This window comes from Microcaecilia unicolor, chromosome 6 (assembly GCF_901765095.1).
Source record: "Microcaecilia unicolor chromosome 6, aMicUni1.1, whole genome shotgun sequence".
Lineage (NCBI taxonomy): Eukaryota > Metazoa > Chordata > Amphibia > Gymnophiona > Siphonopidae > Microcaecilia > Microcaecilia unicolor.
The window spans coordinates 98253420-98273857 of record NC_044036.1 but is presented as its reverse complement, the minus strand read 5'-3'; the positions used below and the strand labels follow the sequence as shown (position 1 = coordinate 98273857).

The following is a 20438-nucleotide window of genomic DNA, read 5'->3' as shown; positions in this document are numbered from 1 at the left end:
AATCTAGATGATTTAGCAACATCGATTGTACCAGGCTACGGAATATTTCCCTTGGGAAGAAAGGTTTGATCCTTTTAAGTTTCCACATTGAGTAGAACATTTTCTTTGCAGTATTTTTCACATGGTCTTCGAGTGTTAGATTTCGGTCGATTATGACTCCCAGAATTTTCAGACTGAGACCGGGAGGGTGTAATCTGGGGTGTTTATGGTGCTTGATTATAATAATAGGAAAAATACATAATCTTTACATAAGTTACTTAACTATCGACCACTATTTTAGTAAATGATCCAAGATGGAAAAATCGAAATTAAACTAAAAAAGAAATCACCAGAATATTTAGAAACGCCTTTCCTAGGTACTTCACTCCAGTCTGTTTTATAGTGTTACATTTTGAGACTAGACTACCACATTAACCTCTTCCGTAATGTATATATTAAAAAAAATATATTTCCAGGAGAACGCTGAGCAGAGCACAGATACTTCTTCCCCTGCATCCTTCCCTTTCTTATGGAGTGTCAAGAGGAGCAGAGTAATGTTGGTTGTTCCCTTACTTTTTTTTCTCCTCTGTCATTCTAGGCACGTTGGACTGTCGACGCCATCAAACTATTCAGAAAGTTATGCGTTGTGAGACCACTAGTGGGCATTTTGTACAAGTACATAGACCATGTTCTTTACCTCTTCTTGTGTGACACATCTACAGGTGAAGACATCTACCTGCATCGTGCCCTGAAGGCTAAAAATTATGCTATCAAGCAAACTGACCACTTCTCATTCAGGGTGAGGAAAGGTGCTACTTGAATACAGAAAACGTATTTTGTCCATTATAGAGGGAATACAGAATACTTTAGGAATAAGACTGACATGTGTCTACACACTCTGAAGCCACTCTACTGCTCAGGGGTAAAGACTGCATGAGGCCTTAAGAAAGGAAATGTCTAGCACCTTCTGATGAACCTGTGCAGCTTTTAGAAGGTTGGTCAATGAACCACTGTAGTTGCCATGTTAGTCCATTTGGATTTGTAGAAGTCCTGGTTAAACAAGTTGCAAGTGATAACCTAACTAACTTATTGTGCTTTTAACTAAGTTTGAAAAGGTATGTCTTCTTGATAAGGTGTTTTCAGAATGAGCTCAATATTTTAGTACTTAATGAATTATAGGTCATTAAAATTGCATGCTATCTGTTAACAGGCATTTCGAGAGCTAAATCCTTCTGCCCTCTACTTGAAACCTGCTCCAGATCAGCCGGTAGAGGAGGAGCACATTTCAGAAGTAGTCCTTTCTCCATCAAATTCGAGCCCCAAGGAAAGCAACCCCAAAGTGCAAAGGACACTGAACACGGAACTTGGCAAAGGAAAAACAGAGGCTCAGGTAGGAGAAGTAATCACTTTTTTATTTAATGATGCTTTCTACTAGATCCCAGTTTTTTTTTTTTCTATCTGCAAATTAGCGGGGATGTTGTGAATGGGCTGAAGGTACACCTAATGGTTTCATCCCTTCCTTCTGTCCTCTCAGATTTTGTAGATTACCCCCCCCCCCCCCCCCCCCCCCCACCTTTTCTTTTCATGTTTGTGTTTTGATACTTCACTTTGTATTTCATGTTTTTACTACTACTATTTATAATTTTTATAGCGCTACAAGGCATAGGCAGCGCTGTACACCATACACAAAAAGACAGTCCCTGCTCAAAGAGCTTACAATCTAGATAAGACAGGTAAACAGACAAAACAATTAAGGGTAAGGGAATAAATAGGTGAGGTTTTTAGAATGTAAACTGCTCAGAAGGTTTTTTCCATAGGGTAGGATAGTAAATTTTAAATAAAACTTAGAAACTTGTTTCTAAGAGTAGAGAAAAAACATATAATCACTGCAAACCCATTTAGTTCTTTGTGCCCACAGCGTCAGACCTTTCCAATGATGTTTTATATGGAACAAGCATCCTCAAGACTCTAGCCTACACAGGCCTGAAATAATGGAGAGTTGTGAACTAAGGTTGCCTGAAATCTCTGCTGTGTTTGAATGGAAGGAAACTCAGATTGAACTGGGAATTTTCTTCACTGATAAGCAGAGAAATGCCTGTACGCTTTATGGTGACATCCCTCTAGACAGCCATGGCTGGGCAGTTGCTCTCCTTATGCTTAGGAAACTTTTAAAGGCTTCCCAGCATGTGTGGGGATTCCCATAGCAATGGCATCAACCTTCTGTCACTGAGGGGTCCTTTTACCAAGCTGCAAGAAAAGGGGCCCTGTGCTAGCAGCGGGGGCTGTTTTTTCCCCTGCACCAGGGCCCTTTGTACCGCAGCGGGTAAAAAGCCCCCAGACACACATGGCCATGTGGTAAGAGAACTCGTACCATGTGGCCATGCGACAGGGAGCCCTTACTGCCACCCATTGAGGTGGCGATAAGGGTTCACGACAGTAACCGGGTAGCGTGTGGCGATGCCCGATTACTGCCAGGTTACCATCACGCAAGCCATTTCCGGGGGTTTTCTTTTTCCCTGGAAATGGCATGCGCTTAGGGTAGGACTACTGCTGGTAGCTGCGTTGGGCTGGCGGTAGTCCCGGAAGAGCAAGTAGTAAGCCCGTTTTGGGCTTACCACCGCTCTGTAAAAGGGCCCCTAAATGAGCAGCAAAACCGGTTGCATTTGCTGTCTTGTGCTCGCAAAAAAAAAAATTATTTAAAAAAACCCACAGAGAACAAAGGGAGGAAGATGAAGGCTCTCATGATCTCCATAGCTACTTTCTCCAACATGCTGTCCTGAAGTACCTGCAGACTCTGAAGTAACGAGCAGACCCCCTCCCAGAGGTCTTAAAAGAGCTCTCAAGACAGCAAGAAGAAATTGGCTAGAAACAGACTGAGAAACACAAGAGACATAGCAGGTAGGAACAGGGGCACCTGAACATCCTTTCCCGTCCTCAGAGAATGGAAGGTTTGGGGGTATACAACCTCATCAAATGGCTTCGGAAATTTTAGATGTTGATCTGCTCACCTTTTTTGACATGTTTATTAATACATTAATTAAAAATACAACAGATTAAAAAGGTGAGACTTCCCATTTGATAAATCCATGTTGACTTTGTACCATTAAGCCATGTGTATCCATAAGACTGGTAATTTAGATAGCTATTTAAAAGAAATAACCCACAAATTTGCTTGTGGATGCCCATGGAGTTCAAGTTCTTGCTAAATTATAATTACGTTTCATTTATTTCAGTACCTAATGTGCCGCATCATTGTTGGTCCAAACTTGGAGGCCAAGAGCAATATTATTCTGTCAGCTCCCACCTCAGGAAGGTAGTCCTGGACAGAAAGGTTTTGACTGGGGTGGCCTCCTGTTTGTGGCAAACTGCTGTGTTCCTTCAAGGAAGCATGTTTTGGACTCAAAAAAAAAAAAAAAGATTGTGCCTTACAGTTCTTGGGAGTTCCCATGTGGAGTGGCAGATCTTTTCTTAGTTCCCTACATGGACACAGAAGGACATTTCCTCCAAGTCCAAATTTGTTATCCTGGATCTCTCATTGACAGCTTCAGGCTTTCTTCCTTTAGGCTAATGTGATCCTAGTTGTCTGCCCAGTCAAGGGGTAATAAAATCATATGTCTGGCTATTTAAGACTGAGTCAGCACAAGAGAGTTTGATATTAGTCAGGGTTCTGCAAGGGTGGACCCCTGTGCTGACAGTTATCATGAAAAGCAATTTTGACCTTCCTAGTTTCTGGAGCATAGGGGGAACCCTCTTGTCTCATTAGAAAAATGTGGTCTTGGACATCAGAGGCTCAAAACTTCAAGCCCAGTGCCCAAATCTCCTTTTTCCATGTTCTTCCTCAGAATGATCCTTTCGGCAGGTCCTAGGCTCCAGGACAGTGGAACTGTTTGTTGTACCTTAGGCTCAGACACTCAAATTCTATTAAGATTCTTAAGTCCCTGCTCTGACAATGAACTCAAGCAGTACACAATATCGACCAGCTCAGTTTTATCCAGATGTCTATTCACCCCTTCAAAGAAATGTACTAGATTGGTGAGGAAAGATTTCACTTCACTAAATCCATGTTAGCTTTGTCTCATTAATCTCTGCTTATGTATTTGCTCTGTAATTTTGTTCTTTATAATAGTCTCTTCCAAGGGGAAGGTAGAGGGGGAAGGGGAGTAGTAGGTTGCTTGTGGAATCCATAGTTGCTTCACTCTAGGCGTGGTTGTTTCAAGGGGTAACTCGAGACTTGCTGTATGTAATAAAGATGGAGGTGGGGTGGAGGGAGGGAAGGGATTGGGGGGAGGGGGAGCGGTGGGGATAATAAGCAGAGTTGATGGCGTTGATGTTATTTCAAAAGGGATTACTGTAATTGGATATCAAGAGTATTGGGGAGATACGGTTGTATAAGCAGTTCATGTATTTTGTCATCAATAAAAAGATGGAAGCATAAACAAGAGGGGTATGGGTGGGAGGGGGAGGGGCAGGCTGTTTGGGGATAAAAGAGAAACCTATTGACGACAGAAGAAAGGTTGGAAACTTGTTTGTTACACCAGTATCATATTCCTGTTGCAGTGTTCTGTTTGTATTTTCTGGATTTTACGTCAATAAACAGGTTTGAACATAGTAATCTCTACCATTTTGCCTGATACCAACGTCAGGCTCACTGATGTATAATTTCCTGGATCACCTCTGGAACCTTTTTTAAAAATTGACTTTACATTGGCCACCCTCCAATCTTCCAATACCATGCTTAATTTTAAAGATGAATTACATATTAACAATAGTTCTGCAAGTTCATTATTCAATTCTATCAGTACTCTGGGATATATACCATCTGGTCCAGGCAATTTGCTAGTTTTTCAGATTTCCCCATTACATCTTCCAGGTTTACATAGATATGTTTCAGTTTCTCTGACTTGTCGGCATTGAATACCATTTCTGGTACTGGTATCTATCTCTTCCACATCTTCCTCAGTGAAGACTGAAGCAAAGAATTCATTTAATCTCTCCTCTATGGCCTTGTCTTCCCTGAGTGCCCCTTTTTTACCTCTCAGTCATCTAGCAGTCCAACTGATTCACTTGCTGTCTTCTTGCTTCTAATATGGAGTGGAGGAGTAGCCTAGTGGTTAGTGCAGTGGACTTTGATCCTGGGGAACTGAGTTCAATTCCCACTGTAGCTCCTTGTGACTCTGGGCAAGTCACTTAACCCTCCATTGCCCCTGGTACAAAATAAGTACCTGAATATATGTAAACCACTTTGAATGTAGTTGCAAAAACCTCAGAAAGGTGGTATATCAAGTCCCATTTCCCTTCCCTAATATACCTAAAAAAGTATTTACTATGTGTTTTTGTCTCCAACACAATCTTCTTTTCAAAGTCTCTCTTACTTCCTTAACTTGCATTAATTTTATCACATTCCCCCTCCCCCTGATGGCCCTATGAACTTGCCTGTACAAATGGCAACATTAAGTACATTTTGCTTCTCTTTAACCAGAGCCCTCCCTCTCTAGCATCCTCAGAGCCAGAAATGAGCAGTGAGGAGTGACAGCAGTCCATTTATTTGGCTAGTGGTGCTCGGCATCCCATCCAGCAATGGTATGCCTAGCACGGTGATGGCGAACCTATGGCACGCGTGCCGCCGGTCACCTCACCCAAAACTTAGCCCTCCCACCCACCCGGCGTCAAGCATTCCTCCCTCCCTCCCGCCCGGCCTCCATCCCTCCCTTCGAACCCGAAGAAATTTAAAAGTCTTCCCTTGTCCGAGTAGGTGGCATCAGCATTAGCAGCGAAAAGCGTGCTGCTGGTCGGGCGCGTCTTCAGCCTTCCGTCTCTCAAGCTCTCTGGTCCCGCCCTCATTTCCTGTTAGGGCGGGACCAGAGAGCTTGAGAGACGGAAGGCTGAAGACGCGCCGAACCAGCAGCACGCTTTTCGCTGCTACTGCAGATGCTGACGCCGCCTACTTGGACAAGGGAAGACTTTTAAATTTCTTCTTGTTCAGAGGAAGGGAGGGATGGCGGGCTGGTGCCAGGTGGGAGGGAGGGAGGAATGCTTGATGCCGGGTGGGAGGGAGGGAGCGAGGCCTGGTGCTTGGGTGAGAGTGCGGCCTGGTGCTTGGGTGGGAGTGCTGGGTGGGTGGGTGGGTGGCCTGCCTGCCTGGTGCTTGGGTGGGTGGCCTGCCTGGTGCTTGGGTGGGTGGGTGGGAGGCCTGCCTGCCTGCTTGCTGTTTGGGTGGGTGGGAGGCCTGGTGCTTGGGTGGGAGTGCTGGGTGGGTGGATGGCCTGGTGCTGGGTGGGAGGCTTGGGTGCTTGGGTGGCCTGGTGCTTGGGTGGGAGGCCTGGTGCTTGGATGGGAGTGCTGGGTGAGTGCATGGCCTGGTGCTTGGGTGGGAGGGAGGCAGGCCTGTTGCTGGGTGGGTGGCCTGTTGCTGGGTGGGAGGGAGGGAGGCTTGGGTGGGAGTGCTGGGTGGGTGCATGGCCTGGTGCTTGGGTGGGTGGGAGAGAGGCCTGCCTGGTGCTTGGGTGGGTTGGAGGCCTGGTGCTTGGGTGGGAGTGCTGGGTGGGTGGATGGCATGGTGCTGGGTGGGAGGGAAGGAGGCTTGGGTGCTTGGGTGGCCTGGTGCTTGGGTGGGAGGCCTGGTGCTTGGGTGGGAGTGCTGGGTGGGTGCATGGCCTGGTGCTGGGTGGGAGGAAGGGAGGCTTGGTGCTGGGTGGCCTGGTGCTGGGTGGGAGGGAGGCCTGCCGCTGGGAGGGCAGGGGGGAGAGGAGGGTGGCTGGAGGGGAGGGTAGGGGAGAGAGGAGGGTGGCTGGACATGGGCGTCTGGAGGGGAGAGGAGGGTGGCTGGACATGGGCGGCTGGAGGGGACAGGAGGGTTGCTGGACATGGATGGAGGGCAGGAAATGAAGAAGAAAGGAGGAAAGTAAAGAAATAAATGGAAAGGAAGCCCTGGAAACAGAGTTAAGAGAACAGATAGCAGCAGAATCAGCGACTAGGACCAATATGGATAGAAAAACAAAATCACCAGACAATAAAGGTAGAAAAAAATCATTTTATTTTAATTTTAGTGTTTGGAATATGTCCAATTTGAGAATTTACATCTGCTGTCTTATTTTGCACTGGGTATACTGGAGCTGTAATAACTTACAGAAATGATTTATAATGAAAGAAAATCATGTTATTTTTTTCTCCTATACTAGTATAATATTTTCAATGATGTCTGTTTATATGCGCCATGGCTGGTGTAAGGGTGTGTGGCTATCATGGGGTGGAGTCATGTGGTGACCCCGCCCATAATGAGTACCGGCACTTCGCGATGAGTAATTAGATTTTGGGTTGCTGTTTGGGCACTCGGTCTCTGAAAGGTTCGCCATCACTGGCCTAGCATCTCCACATGGGGGGGGGGAGGGAGAGAGGAATGCACTCCCCCCCCCCCCCCAAAAAAAAAAAAAAATTGCAGGGCTGCCTACACCCAGAGAGGGAGAGAGCCAGTTGTTAAAAATTTCCCAGCACACCACTGGACATAACCCACTCATCTGAACTGAACTGGCAGGACTCAAGGAAAGGAAATTAACGGGTAAGTCCAAATTTCCCCTTTCATCTCCTGATTGTGATTGTGTTCAACTGTATTGGCCTTGAAGATCATATTTTTCAGATCTGATAAGGTTAACTGAAGCAAAATATCTGTCCAACATTTTCAAAGAACATCTAGAGAGGAGCAGATGGTTTTTGGTCTTGTGCAGGCTTCGTAGTTTCATTGTAAGACACTAGATCAGTGATTTTCACGGATGGTGCTCAAGGGTCACAAACAGATGGGATTTTCATTCAGGATTTTCCCATTGAATATGCATTTGAGAGATCTGTAAACAGCTACGGTAGTAATATAGGAGTGGAGGAGTGGCCTAGTGGTTAGGGTGGTGGACTTTGGTCCTAAGGAACTGAGTTCGATTCCTGGCACAGGCAGCTCCTTGTGACTCTGAGCAAGTCACTTAACCCTCCATTGTCGCATTGAGCCTGCCATGAGTGGGAAAGCGCGGGGTACAAATGTAAATAAAATAAAAAATAAATAATATGCATGTAAATCTGTCTCATGCATAGTCATTTGGATATCCTGAAAATCTGACCCATGTATGTTCCTTGAATAGTCATTGAATACCTTCGCACTATATCTTCATTTGGGCTTAATTTGTGGGAAAGCAAGTGGGACAGGAATGGAGTGTAAGACCTAAGTCATTTTTTCCATATCTGTTTGACTAAGGGAGTAGTTGCTATAAAGGATATTTTTGCACATGTATGCCAGTATACATGTATACAATTCCTCTTTAAAATTACCCCCTCCCCCATATGAAGTATGACAAAGTAGGTATGTATTTGTATGTGACCCAGGCGTAGGCATGTTTTGAGGAGGAGTTGCGACAAGAGTGCATGTACAGTCACAAAATGTGTGTAGGTTATTTAAAACAAAAAAAGATGCAGGTTCATTTTATCCTTTATTTCTGTGATCTGTTGTAAAATTACCTTCTGTCCCATTTTTCAGGAAGTACAGGATAATAATCTGGAATTGCCATACCTTGAGCCAGTTTCTGTAGGTCTGGATGTTTGGGATGAGAACTGGTTTCCTTTAGATGCTAAAGTATCTACCAGTACTGCCCCTGATGAGACTGTATCATCTCCTAACCAGTCCTCTGTCATCAAGGGGTCTTCAGACCAAATTTCTGGAACTGGGAGATTTTCTGGAAAGTCTTCTGAAATGGAAGTCAATCGGCTGCAAAGCAGAGCAAAACAACAAGAGGTATGCATGTGAGTCAGGATGGTAGTAGGGGGGATGAAGCACTGAGGGGCCAATACTCAAAAGTCCCCATTTTAAAAAATTAAAAGTGTCCATTTAGATCCACAGTAGAAGTTTGCAATTTTTAAACAGCCAGCGATGCTCAAAGGAAATTGCATGCACATGCACAGAACGGTCTCTTGGTAAGTGCCAATGATGTGCGCATGCCCAGGATATTCCGCTGCTGTACTCTCTCCTTCACTACTTGCTGGTTCTGTTGTCCCCCTGTCTCTTTTCCCCTGCAGTGCTCTGATTCTGGCTCCACCTTCCTCCTGCAGCTTGTTTGCCTTCCCTCAGGCTGCACCAGATTTTTGCTTGGGAATCTCCTCCTTGATGAAAGCCCCCCCCCCCCCCAGCTGACATCATAGGGGCTTTTCCCAGCCATTTGGCTGTCTGCCCCTATGATGTCAGCTGGGAGGGGGGGGCGGAGAAACAAGCAGATATCCAGTCAGCTGGGGGAAAACTCCTACAATGTCAGCTGAGGGGACTTGCAACAAGAGGAGATTCCTAAGCAAAATCATCAGGGACAGCCTAATGAGAGAAGGCAAGTAAGCTGCAGGAGGAAGGTGGAGCCAGCATCAGAGCAATTTGGTATAGAAAAAACTCTCCTTGCTTAAAGCCCCCCCCCCCCTTCTTCTCTTCCCCTCCCAAAAGCTGTGAAAACAATACATGAACACCTGAACTTCAGGAAATCACTAAAAACCAACCTCTTCAAAATGGCCTACCCCAACGAACCCACGTAAACCTGTTCTCCCAGCAACACAGCATGACTATAATCATACTGGACAACACGCAATCTTCATCCCTTCCGACCCTCCAGTTTAACTCATTTGATCACTATACAACCTTGTATCAACCTTGTTATCAACCGACTAGGCAAACGCCTTTGAAGGTACTATGTAAGCCACATTGAGCCTGCAAATAGGTGGGAAAATGTGGGGTACAAATGCAATAAATAAATAAACTGTTCTCTGCTCTTGGACAAGTTTTGCTATTGAAAAATGCAAGCAGAGTGCTCCTCCCAGAAGTTGCCCTAACACAATGACAGCTCCAGACCTCATGGAAAATTTTGCATGTTTAAGGTAGGCATTCTTTTCTGTGCATCACTCAGAAATGGCTGTGCATTGCTTGGAATGCTCATTTTAATATTAATCAACTTGTTGTACTACATTTGCATAGGCGTATCATTGCCTGCTACCATGATCAGTAAAATGGATGTAGAATCCCTTTGTGTGTTACACGCTAAATAACATGCATGCTAAACTGGGTAGAACCAGTCAAAATTGGATGTTCCTAGCATGTTGAGATTTGTGCATTGGCCCCATGTTAGAGATCTGCTGTGTAATGTTTCCCTCCTTGCAGTGCCATGTAGGAAAGTGATATTAATTTGTTTTATTTATTTATTCCATCTGCTTGATATATCGCAGGAACCTAACACAGGCTTCGAAGCGGTTTATAAAATTCAAGTAAAAAGAAAGGGAGAAGGAGGGAGAGAGGCAGAATTGGGCTAGGGAGAGAGGGGGAAGCGAGAAAAGGAAACTAGAAAAGCAATGTACACAAAGCAATTATGGTGGGAGGTCAAATGTATGTCTGAAGAGGTGAATTTGTAATACCTGTTTGAAGGTTGCAATAGTAGGTTGATCATTGATGTGACATGAGAGTTCATTCCAAAGCTTGGGGCCCAAATAGCTGGAGGCAGAGTCTCAAGTGTGAAGACTAACGAGAGATGGTGGTGGTAAGGAGAGAAGATTGTTATCAGCTGATCTGAGACAGCAGAGGAGAATAAGGAATGAGTAACTTGTTGAGATAGAGAGGGACAGAGGGGATCTGAGACCAGTAGTAGTAATTTAAACTTTGTGTGTTGAGATGGGAAGCCAATGTTCGGATATCAGAAGGGGAGAGACATGATTGAAATAGTGTGTGGTGTGGAGAAGTTTAACCACCGTTGATTGAATTAAGTGGAGATGTTTAATACTTTTGTAAGGGTAATCTTGCAAAGAGAGAGTTGCAATAATCCAAATGAGGTATGACCGAGGCATGAATGAGTGGGTGTAACGAAGTAGCAGGCAGAACAGAGTGGACACAGTGAAGAGCAAAGAAAGATGTACGGAGAATGGAATCTATGTGAGGTTTGAAGGTCAAAGCCGAGTCAAATGTAATACCTAGAATCTTGGCTGAATCCTTCCAGTAGTGCCATTCAAAGAGGGTGCAGATATGGCAGGGTGGGTGAGGTGATGGCAAAAGTAGACGGGAAGGGGGAAGAAGAAGAGATCAAGTATTGGGGCTCCAAGGTAATCCAGTGGGAGAGTGGGATGGGGGCGGGGGGAAGAGGGGAGCAGAGGAAGAAGTGCAGAATGAAGTTTGGAAGTTTTCAATTGCCAGGCAGATGCCAAGGAGCTCAAAGGTAAAACAGAGGGGTCACTTGCCCACTGGCACATTCACACACACAAAAAAGCCAACACTAGCAGTTTAGAACAGAATAAGAGATATAAAACCAGTAACAGAATACATGTGATGGAAGCACAGATATTGGGTACTATTGTTTTGACGAGCCACGTCTCTTCACAGGGTGAGGATCAGTGTAATGGAGCTGTCAGTTGCAAAGTCCTAGATTTCTTTTAAATATTTGTTTCCTGTAGATTACACAGTTGAAACTGATAAACTATTAGGCATTTTTATCCAAATAATTCTGGGGGGTTTTTTCTATTGTGTATTCCCTCCATGTTTAGAAGCAGCATGTTCTTTAAAAAAAAAAATTCTGTTATTTTTTTCTCTTGTTCTGCTCCTTAATTTATCTTCTTTGCTCTTGTGTATAGGTTATATGCCACCCTGTCACAAAAGTGGATCCTGAAGAACTATGGGATACGTGGGTGTCTTCAAATAAAACAGGGAGAGCAAAAATGGGTGAACAGATGTCAGATGATTTGGGAAGAGCAGCTGAAGATTCAGGATTTTTACAGGTAAATTAATACTAAACAAATTTCAGTTTAGATGTGTAGTTCCCACGGGTTTGATCTTATGCAAAGCCTTTTCCTGCTCTCTTCCATAGTAATTTCTACATAGAAGACAGAGTAGCTTAGGGAACTTGAATGTAACTCTTGTTAAGCTACTATTGAAAAGGTGTGATCTAGATCTAAATAGCCAGTACTTTATAGGGTTGCATGCCTGTTATTCTTTTGAATAATGCAGTAAATTTCACATTTTATTCAAGTTTGGGGAGCCTAATACTTACAGGTAGAGGACCCCAAACTATGATCTGCAGGCCAGATGGCACCATTGGAACAAGATTTTCCTGGCCCTTTCCCAAGATGAAATCTAACCTGTGCTGCAAGGTTTTTATTTCTTTTTATACAATTTCTATTAAAGATAAGCATAAGCTGATAGATACATTCTGTGGCAGAAATAAACAGGAAATGCAGTGAGAATCCAGTTCAGATCAAAAAAGGAGAAAAAAACATTCAAGAAATATCACAGGTAATGAGAGGTCCTAGAAACTATAGTTGGTGAGAAGGAAGGACCCCCTAGACAGCAGTGCCAGTAGAGCCTAACTGAACCCAGGATATTTGGTTTCTGCTGAAAGCAAATCTGTGACCAAAATTGGGTGCTCAGATTCGGCAGAAAACAAAACTACCCACACCTCCACTGACAGCAAGATGGCTGGCGGGACCTCCCACAGCAGTCTCGCCAGCCCCCCGAAGAAGTCACTAGACCACCAGGGCTTCCTAAAGTACACCTGGGGAGGGCTTATGGGTGGTGGGGGAGGGGGGAGAGAGACTTTTGGATTCAGCCTAAAATATACAGGCATTTTCAGCTGGAACCTGTATTTTGGCCTGGTTTTGGTGCCGAAACCAAAATTTGGTCAGTCTCTCTAGGTGCTAGAGATATTCCTTTTTTTTTTTTTTTTAATAATGTTTATTAAAGGCACTTTTGGTCTACCTTTAAACTAATAGGAGTAGAAACTACCAAAGGATTAGGGGGAGTCCATGCTTTCATAAAATTCCTTAGGTATTCTGGGTCCAGAAAAACATACAATTTACAAGACAATGTAACTAAATTTATGTGGAAACTGCAGGGATAAAATCACTTTTCCAGAATTAAAAGTTGAGAATGATAACCCAAAAATGCCTTAAACTGAGTAGCTCTGCAGAGGTCACAAATAATCAATACTTTATAACCCAGAAAGGACAAGTCTTTATGACAAAAAATGCAGACTAAGAACAGAGTTATGATTGAGCTCCAGTGCAAAAGTCAAAACAGAGAAAGAGCTTCAGTCAGCTCTTTCTCTGCCTGTTGCATTCTCATTCCACTCCACGTAATAAGCACGTGTTGTGGGTGACACAGAGTCAATGGGGATCTGCAAAGTCTCCATCTCCTTTTGGTGGGAAAATTTAAAAACCTCAAATTGAGATGGCGATCATGATTTTCTAGTGCCTCCAATTTCTGCTCGGTTACCAGATAAGTATGTAAAGTATTGCCATACTGGGACAAGGTCCATCAAGCCCAGCGTCCTGTTTTCAACAGTGTCCAATCCAGGTTACAAGTACCTGGCAAGATCCCAAAACAGTAAAATAGATTTTATGCTACTTATCCTAGAAATAAGCAGTGGATTTTCCCCAAGTTCATTTTAATAATGGCTTATGGACTTTTCTTTTAGGAAGTTTCCAAACCTTTTTTAAACCGAGCTAAGCTATCCTTCATTAAAGTCACGTGTCCAGATTTCAACACGTCTATCTGCAGTTCCAGCACTCAGTCTTTCCCCTTGCTTTGCAGAAACCTCTCCACGCTGCTTGCATTTGGAGGGGTTCAGGAGCTTTTCACAAGTCTGTCTATATATGATTCAACAAGGACTACGCCAAATTCCAAAGGGGGTCTCTCAACTGTTCCAGAATTACTTTCCAAGGTTTTTGCTTCCCTCACAGCTCTAGAGCTCTCCACCAGATTTAGATGGTAGCAGATCTTTTCCACTCACCTAGGAGCATTAAGTCCTACAGTGGCAGTCTGATTCTGAAGGTGCTCTGTAGTATCCCACCAAGCAACATCCACTGCTACCACTGACACTACTTCGCCTTCGTTTCTGGGTCTGAGGGGAGTCTTGGGGCTCAGTATAATTTACAAAACCCTTGAGCTGAAATTCTTCCATCATGCTCCATCTCCTGAGATATAACTCTGGCGATTGGGAGCACAAGCATGTTAGAGTCTGCTACACTAAGCTGGGAGAAGATGCCATCTCTGACGGGTAAATTTGCAATCTTTCTCTTGCACTTTACGATGAACCTCCCACAACTGGCGACATCAAGCACAGAGCCACCTGCTTCTGCATTTGTTCAAACTGCCATCTTGGACCCTCTCTGCAGCAACTTTTTTTGTTATTTTTTGTCAGTGTAATCCGTCCTGCCTCTCCCTCTCTCCTATAGTTCAGGTATTTCAGCCAGCAATCTGAGTAGACTAGTATGTCTCAACTATCCCGTCTCTTTATCCATTCCTTCCAAGCTTTCTTGCTGCTCAGATTCTCCTCCTCTTCCACCCCCCCCCCCCCCCCAGGAAAGCGACAGTGACTCCAGAAATATGGTGTGATGGCTCCCCTGTAAATGGAGATCTATTGCAATATTAAGTATTGCATCTCCCACGATCCAAGAGCTGGCTTCAGTAGGGGATCTAATTTTACAAGAAATTCTGTAACATTCAAATGCTTTTGCCAGTTCTTTAGTCCATACAAGCAGCTGAGTTTCCGCAGTGAGGCGCTTTGGAAGTAGGTCTAGAAGTGGGTAGAGCAGTGGTAAACCTCTATCCTGAGCCTGTTCTAGCTTATCCTATTTAGGAACCTTAGTAGGATGTTTTCCTATTAGCTGTTTATAAAAACAAACAAAAAAAACTTACTGTAGGTTGGAGTTCGGCACTATGTGTGATAATAAGTGGGAGAGCTATCCTATATTGCCAGGGTATTCCTGCACTGGTAGTACTTGAGAATCAGCTGAAGCCTTTCATCGGGTAAGGTGATGATATTAGAACCTCCTGCAAAAGACCTGGTTAGAGAATTGATCTGCTATCACCTCCAAAACTTGTCTCAGTGTTCCTTAGGGGCAAGCTGCTGTTTGATGAATATCTTACAAAAAATGTTTTTTGTAAGACTGGAAATGTCAAACCTAAAAGGTTAGCTGTGGAGAAACCCAAATCAACACATGTTTCTTTAGCCAGAACTAGATTCCTGGATGCAATATGGTATTGATTGAAATATTTTGGTCTTCCAGCAATTTTCTTTTTCAACCTTACCAGCCAGGTGATAGGAAAGGCAGCATTTACGATTACTACTACTTATCATTTCTAAAGCGCTACTAGACGTATGCGCTGAGAACCTTGTACCTTACAAGGATGCCCTGTGGATCCATTCTTTGTTTGAGTCTTCAAAGGCATGTGCCCAGGTGGCAGGGGTTAGGACAGATGTTATAATTGGTGATTTTATCATAATGTATGTAAATAGCTGGGTGACTGATGGATGTTTGGATTGTTTGGTCACTTGCCTGCCTGATGTAAAGGTGATGGATCTCATACATCTCCTAGATTAGTTTTCAGACAATGCTGGGGAGGAGCCAGTTGTCTTGGTACATGTGGGTACTAATGACATAGGTGGGAAGGAGGTTCTGGAAGCCAAACTTATGCTTTTAGATAGAAAGTTAAAATTCAGAACTTGCATAGTAGCTTTCTCAGAAATGCTGCCTGATCCATGCGCAAGAACCAAGGTCAGGTAGAGATTCAGAGTCTCAATGAGTGGATGCAATGATGGTGCAGGGAGAAAGGATTTAGATTTGTTAGAACTGGGCAACATTCTGGGAAATGGGGAGTCTGTTCCAGAAAGATGGGCTCCTCCTTAACTAGGGTGGAACCAGGCTGCTGGCATCAACATTTAAAAAGGAGCTAATACAACTTTTAAACTAGAACCTGGGGAAAGTCCAACAGTCACTCAAAAGTGCATGGTTCGGAACAAGGTATCTTTGAAGGAGATCACCAAAACAGAGAAATTAGGGTGTCCTGATAGGTTGCAATAAACCAAGTGACTTTAAATAAAGAGTAGACAGACTTGTAGGATTGCAAATTCACTATCAACTGCTGAGCAAATTGTTAACTTCAAACAGGTTTTTTTTCTTCCAATTATTTGTACACAAATGCCCGAAGCCTAAAATATAAAGATGGAAGAGTTAAAATATATAGTACTAAATGAAAGGGTAGATACAATAGGCATCTCTGAAACTTGGTGGAAGGAAGAGGTGTCCCAACTTATATTGGAATGATGAAATTGGTGGAGGAGTATATACTACAGTCTGCCTGGCCAGAACGATCAGACATGTTGAAATGGTAGCAGAAATTAGGGAAGCTAACAAGTTAGCTAGCACAAAAATTGTGGGTGATCCCCAGTGTTGACTAGACAAATGTATCACCAGGGCATGCTAGAGAAGTATTCATAGATAAATAAAGGACTGTTTTATGGAACCCGCTGGTTCAGGAACAGCAGTTCTAGATCTAACCCTTAGTGGACCACATGATGTAGTGCAAGAGGTAGCAGTGCTGGGGCTACTTGATAACAGTGATGATAACATGATCAAATTTTATTTAATAACTGGAACAAATACACATGGGGCATTCAGTATGTTAGCATTTAACTTTCAAAAACAGTGTGTAATAAAATGAGGGAACTGGTAAAAAGAAACTTAGAGGAGCAGCTGCAAAGGTCAAAAATTTACATCAGGCGTGAACTCTGATCAAAAATACCATCCTGGAAGCCAAGACCAGATATGTTCCATGTATTAAAGGGAGAAGAAAGGCCAATTGACAGCTGGCATGGTTGAAAAGTGAGGTAAAGGAGGCTATTGGAGCTAAAAGGAAATTCTTCAGAAAAAAGGATCTAAAACTGAAGATAAAAGGAAACAGCATAAGGAATACCAATTGAAATGCAGAGCGCTGATAAGGAAACTAGAGAGAAACTTTGAAAAGAAGCTTGCCTCGGAGGCAGAAACACATCATAAAAACTTTAGGTACATTTGAAGCAAGAAACTGGTAAAATAATCAGTTGGACTGCTAGATGATTGAAGGATTAAAGGGGCACACGGGGTGTACAAGGCCATCGTTGAGAGACTAAATTAATTTTTTGCTTCGGTCTTCACTGAGGAAGATGTGGGGGGAGACACCCAGTTCCAGAAATAATATTTGATGGTGATGAGTCAGAGGAACTGAAAGAAATCTTCCATGCTTCAGTATGGGTTTTTTGAGCTCAGTAATAACAGCCATGCAGCTGGGAGAATTTTGACGGCCTTCAGTCTGAGAGTTATCTCCATATTCCTCTCCGGCCACTGAATCAAAAGCTATTAAGATTTGTGATTCTGGGTCAGTGTTTTCTAGTTTATGAAAGGTCTAACTCATCTACAGCCTATAGGGCAATCTCTAGCCCTCACTGAACTCATAAAAGCACCTTTAAAACAAGGGAAGCCACCCATCTAAAATTTCTGTCCTGGAAGTTCTTATTCCTTGTTGCGATTATTTCTTTTAGAAGAATGGCAAACTCAAGTTCCTGGCAGACTTTCCCCCATTATACTCAATTCCATGCCAACAGAATAGTATTTGTACATCTATCCCAGGAGTTCTCAGCCCAGTCCTCAGGACAGTCAGGTTTTCAGGATTTCTGCAATAAAATATGTGTGATAAGAATTTTAATGCAGTACCTCCGTTCCATTTAAATCCATCTCAATGTATATTCATTGTGAATATGCTGAAAACTGACTGTCCCAAGGACTGAGTTGAGAACCCTGATCTATCTTAAATTACATCCTAAGATAGTACTGGACTGTCACCTTAATCCATTGTTTTACCATCTTTTTTCCCACATCTCCTTCATAGAAGGATAAGCAAGCAGTTCACATTTGAAGTTGTAAATGGGGCTTGAATGTTATTCTGAAAGGATGATGAAGGTGCAACAGAAAAATTCTCAATTGTGCATTTCCCATGATATAATCAGGCTAAGTCTGTCAAATAGAAATATGACCCCAACTGGATATCTTTTTCTGTTATAACCAAGCAGGCGTATAACTCAAGAAATAGGAATGAAAGCACAGCAGTTGAGAAGGAAAACTAGATTTAAATGAGCACTGCGGTACTCCACCCATATGATCAGAGAACAGCACTCCAACTGACCAACTCTCTTGGCTCTAATCCTCGACTTCTCTTCACCACATTGAACTCTCTCCTCAAGGTGCCCCCTCCCCCAACTCCCCCTTCATTATCTCCTCAGACCCTTGCTGAATTCTTTCACAACAAGGTTCAAAAGATAAACCTTGCTTTCTCTACCTCACCACCTCTCCCTCCACTAGTCCGTCCCCCTCTCTCTCCTTCCCCTCATTCCCTTTCCTCCTTTCCTGAAGTTACTATTGAGGAAACTACACTTCTCCTTTCTTCCTCAAAATGTACCACCTGTTACTCTGATCCCATTCCCACCCACCTTCTTAATGCCATCTCTCCTACTCTTATTCCTTTTATCTGTCACATCCTCAACCTCTCACTTTCCACTGCAACTGTCCCTGCTGCCTTTAAACATGCTGTGGTCACACCTCTCCTTAAGAAGCCTTCACTTGACCCTACTTGTCCCTCTAATTACCGACCCATCTCCCTCCTTCCTTTTCTCTCCAAATTACTTGAGCGTGCTGTTCACCGCCGCTGCCTTGATTTTCTCTCCTCACATGCTATTCTTGACCCATTACAATCTGGTTTTCGCCCTCTCCACTCAACCGAAACTGCGCTTACTAAAGTCTCCAATGACCTATTACTGGCTAAATCCAGAGGTCAATATTCCATCCTCATTCTTCTTGATCTTTCCGCTGCTTTTGACACTGTCGATCACAGCATACTTCTCGATACCCTGTTCTCACTTGGATTCCAGGGCTCTGTCCTTTCCTGGTTCTCTTCCTACCTCTCCCTCCGCACCTTTAGTGTTCACTCTGGTGGATCCTCTTCTACTTCTATCCCTCTGCCTGTCGGCGTACCTCAGGGTTCTGTTCTTGGTCCCCTCCTCTTTTCTATCTACACTTCTTCCCTTGGTTCATTAATCTCATCCCATGGCTTTTCCTACCATCTCTATGCTGATGACTCCCAAATCTACCTTTCTACCCCTGATATCTCACCTTGCATCCAAACCAAAGTTTCAGCGTGCTTGTCTGACATTGCTGTCTGGATGTCTCAACGCCACCTGAAATTAAATATGACCAAAACCGAGCTTCTCATTTTCCCCCCCAAACCCACCTCCTCGCTCCCCCCGTTTTCTATTTCTGTTGATGGCTCTCTCATTCTCCCTGTCTCCTCAGCTCAAAACCTTGGGGTCATCTTTGACTCTTCTCTCTCCTTCTCTGCTCATATCCAGCAGACCGCCAAGACCTGTCGTTTCTTTCTTTACAACATCCGTAAAATCCGCCCCTTTCTTTCCGAGCACTCTACCAAAACCCTCATCCACACCCTTGTCACCTCTCGTTTAGACTACTGCAATCTGCTTCTTGCTGGCCTCCCACTTAGTCACCTCTCCCCTCTCCAGTCGGTTCAAAACTCTGCTGTCCGTCTCATCTTCCGCCAGGGTCGCTTTACTCATACTACCCCTCTCCTCAAGACCCTTCACTGGCTCCCTATCCGTTTTCGCATCCTGTTCAAACTTCTTCTACTAACCTATAAATGTATTCACTCTGCTGCTCCCCAGTATCTCTCCACACTCGTCCTTCCCTACACCCCTTCCCGTGCACTCCGCTCCATGGATAAATCCTTCTTATCTGTTCCCTTCTCCACTACTGCCAACTCCAGACTTCGCGCCTTCTGTCTCGCTGCACCCTACACCTGGAATAAACTTCCTGAGCCCCTACGTCTTGCCCCATCCTTGGCCACCTTTAAATCTAGACTGAAAGCCCACCTCTTTAACATTGCTTTTGACTCGTAACCACTTGTAACCACTCGCCTCCACCTACCCTCCTCTCTTCCTTCCCGTTCACATTAATTGATTTGATTTGCTTACTTTATTTATTTTTGTCTATAGATTGTAAGCTCTTTGAGCAGGGACTGTCTTTCTTCTATGTTTGTGCAGCGCTGCGTATACCTTGTAGCGCTATAGAAATGCTAAATAGTAGTAGTAGTAGTAGTAGCACTCTGATCATATGGGCAGAATAGCGCCTTAACCGTGTGCCAGATCAGAGCTGGCGTTAGGGTTAAGCTGTGTCCCCCACCCCATTCAAGCCAGGCAGCCCAGGCTGCCACCGTCAGTCTTAGGGGCCCAATGGACCCCCTCCCCCAATGGCTAAGTCCCTGGTGATCTAGTGCCTCCCCCCCGACACGAGAGCATAGGGGGGCTGAGGTTCGGCAGATATCAGCTTCCTCACACATCCCCCTCCCCCTGACACAAAAAATAACTCCTTGGTGGCCCACTGGGCAATAGACCCCCCACCCTCCTCCTTCCAGTGCCGCCTCCAAAATGGTGGCACCCTGCCCAGCGCATCCTGGAATGCACTGGGCAGGGTGCCGCCATTTTGAACCTGTCAGACAAGTGCAAGAGGATTATTCCTGAGCACATGCCCAGGCACAACCCTCCCGCACTCCCCCCCCTCCCCCGATGATCAGCGTTAATAATGTGCCTAAA

At 44.2% G+C, this 20438-nt stretch overlaps 1 protein-coding gene across 1 annotated transcript in view; it reads left to right on the top strand.

Annotated features, from left to right (window-relative positions):
• The window catches only part of TDRD5 (tudor domain containing 5), a 158198-nt gene that overhangs the window by 129862 nt on the left and 7898 nt on the right, over window positions 1–20438 (top strand). The window contains exons 13-16 of the mRNA XM_030208004.1: window positions 578–778; window positions 1190–1369; window positions 8495–8749; window positions 11602–11745. Of these exons, the coding sequence (XP_030063864.1) occupies window positions 578–778; window positions 1190–1369; window positions 8495–8749; window positions 11602–11745 (780 nt within the window). The remainder of the gene's footprint in view (window positions 1–577; window positions 779–1189; window positions 1370–8494; window positions 8750–11601; window positions 11746–20438) is intronic.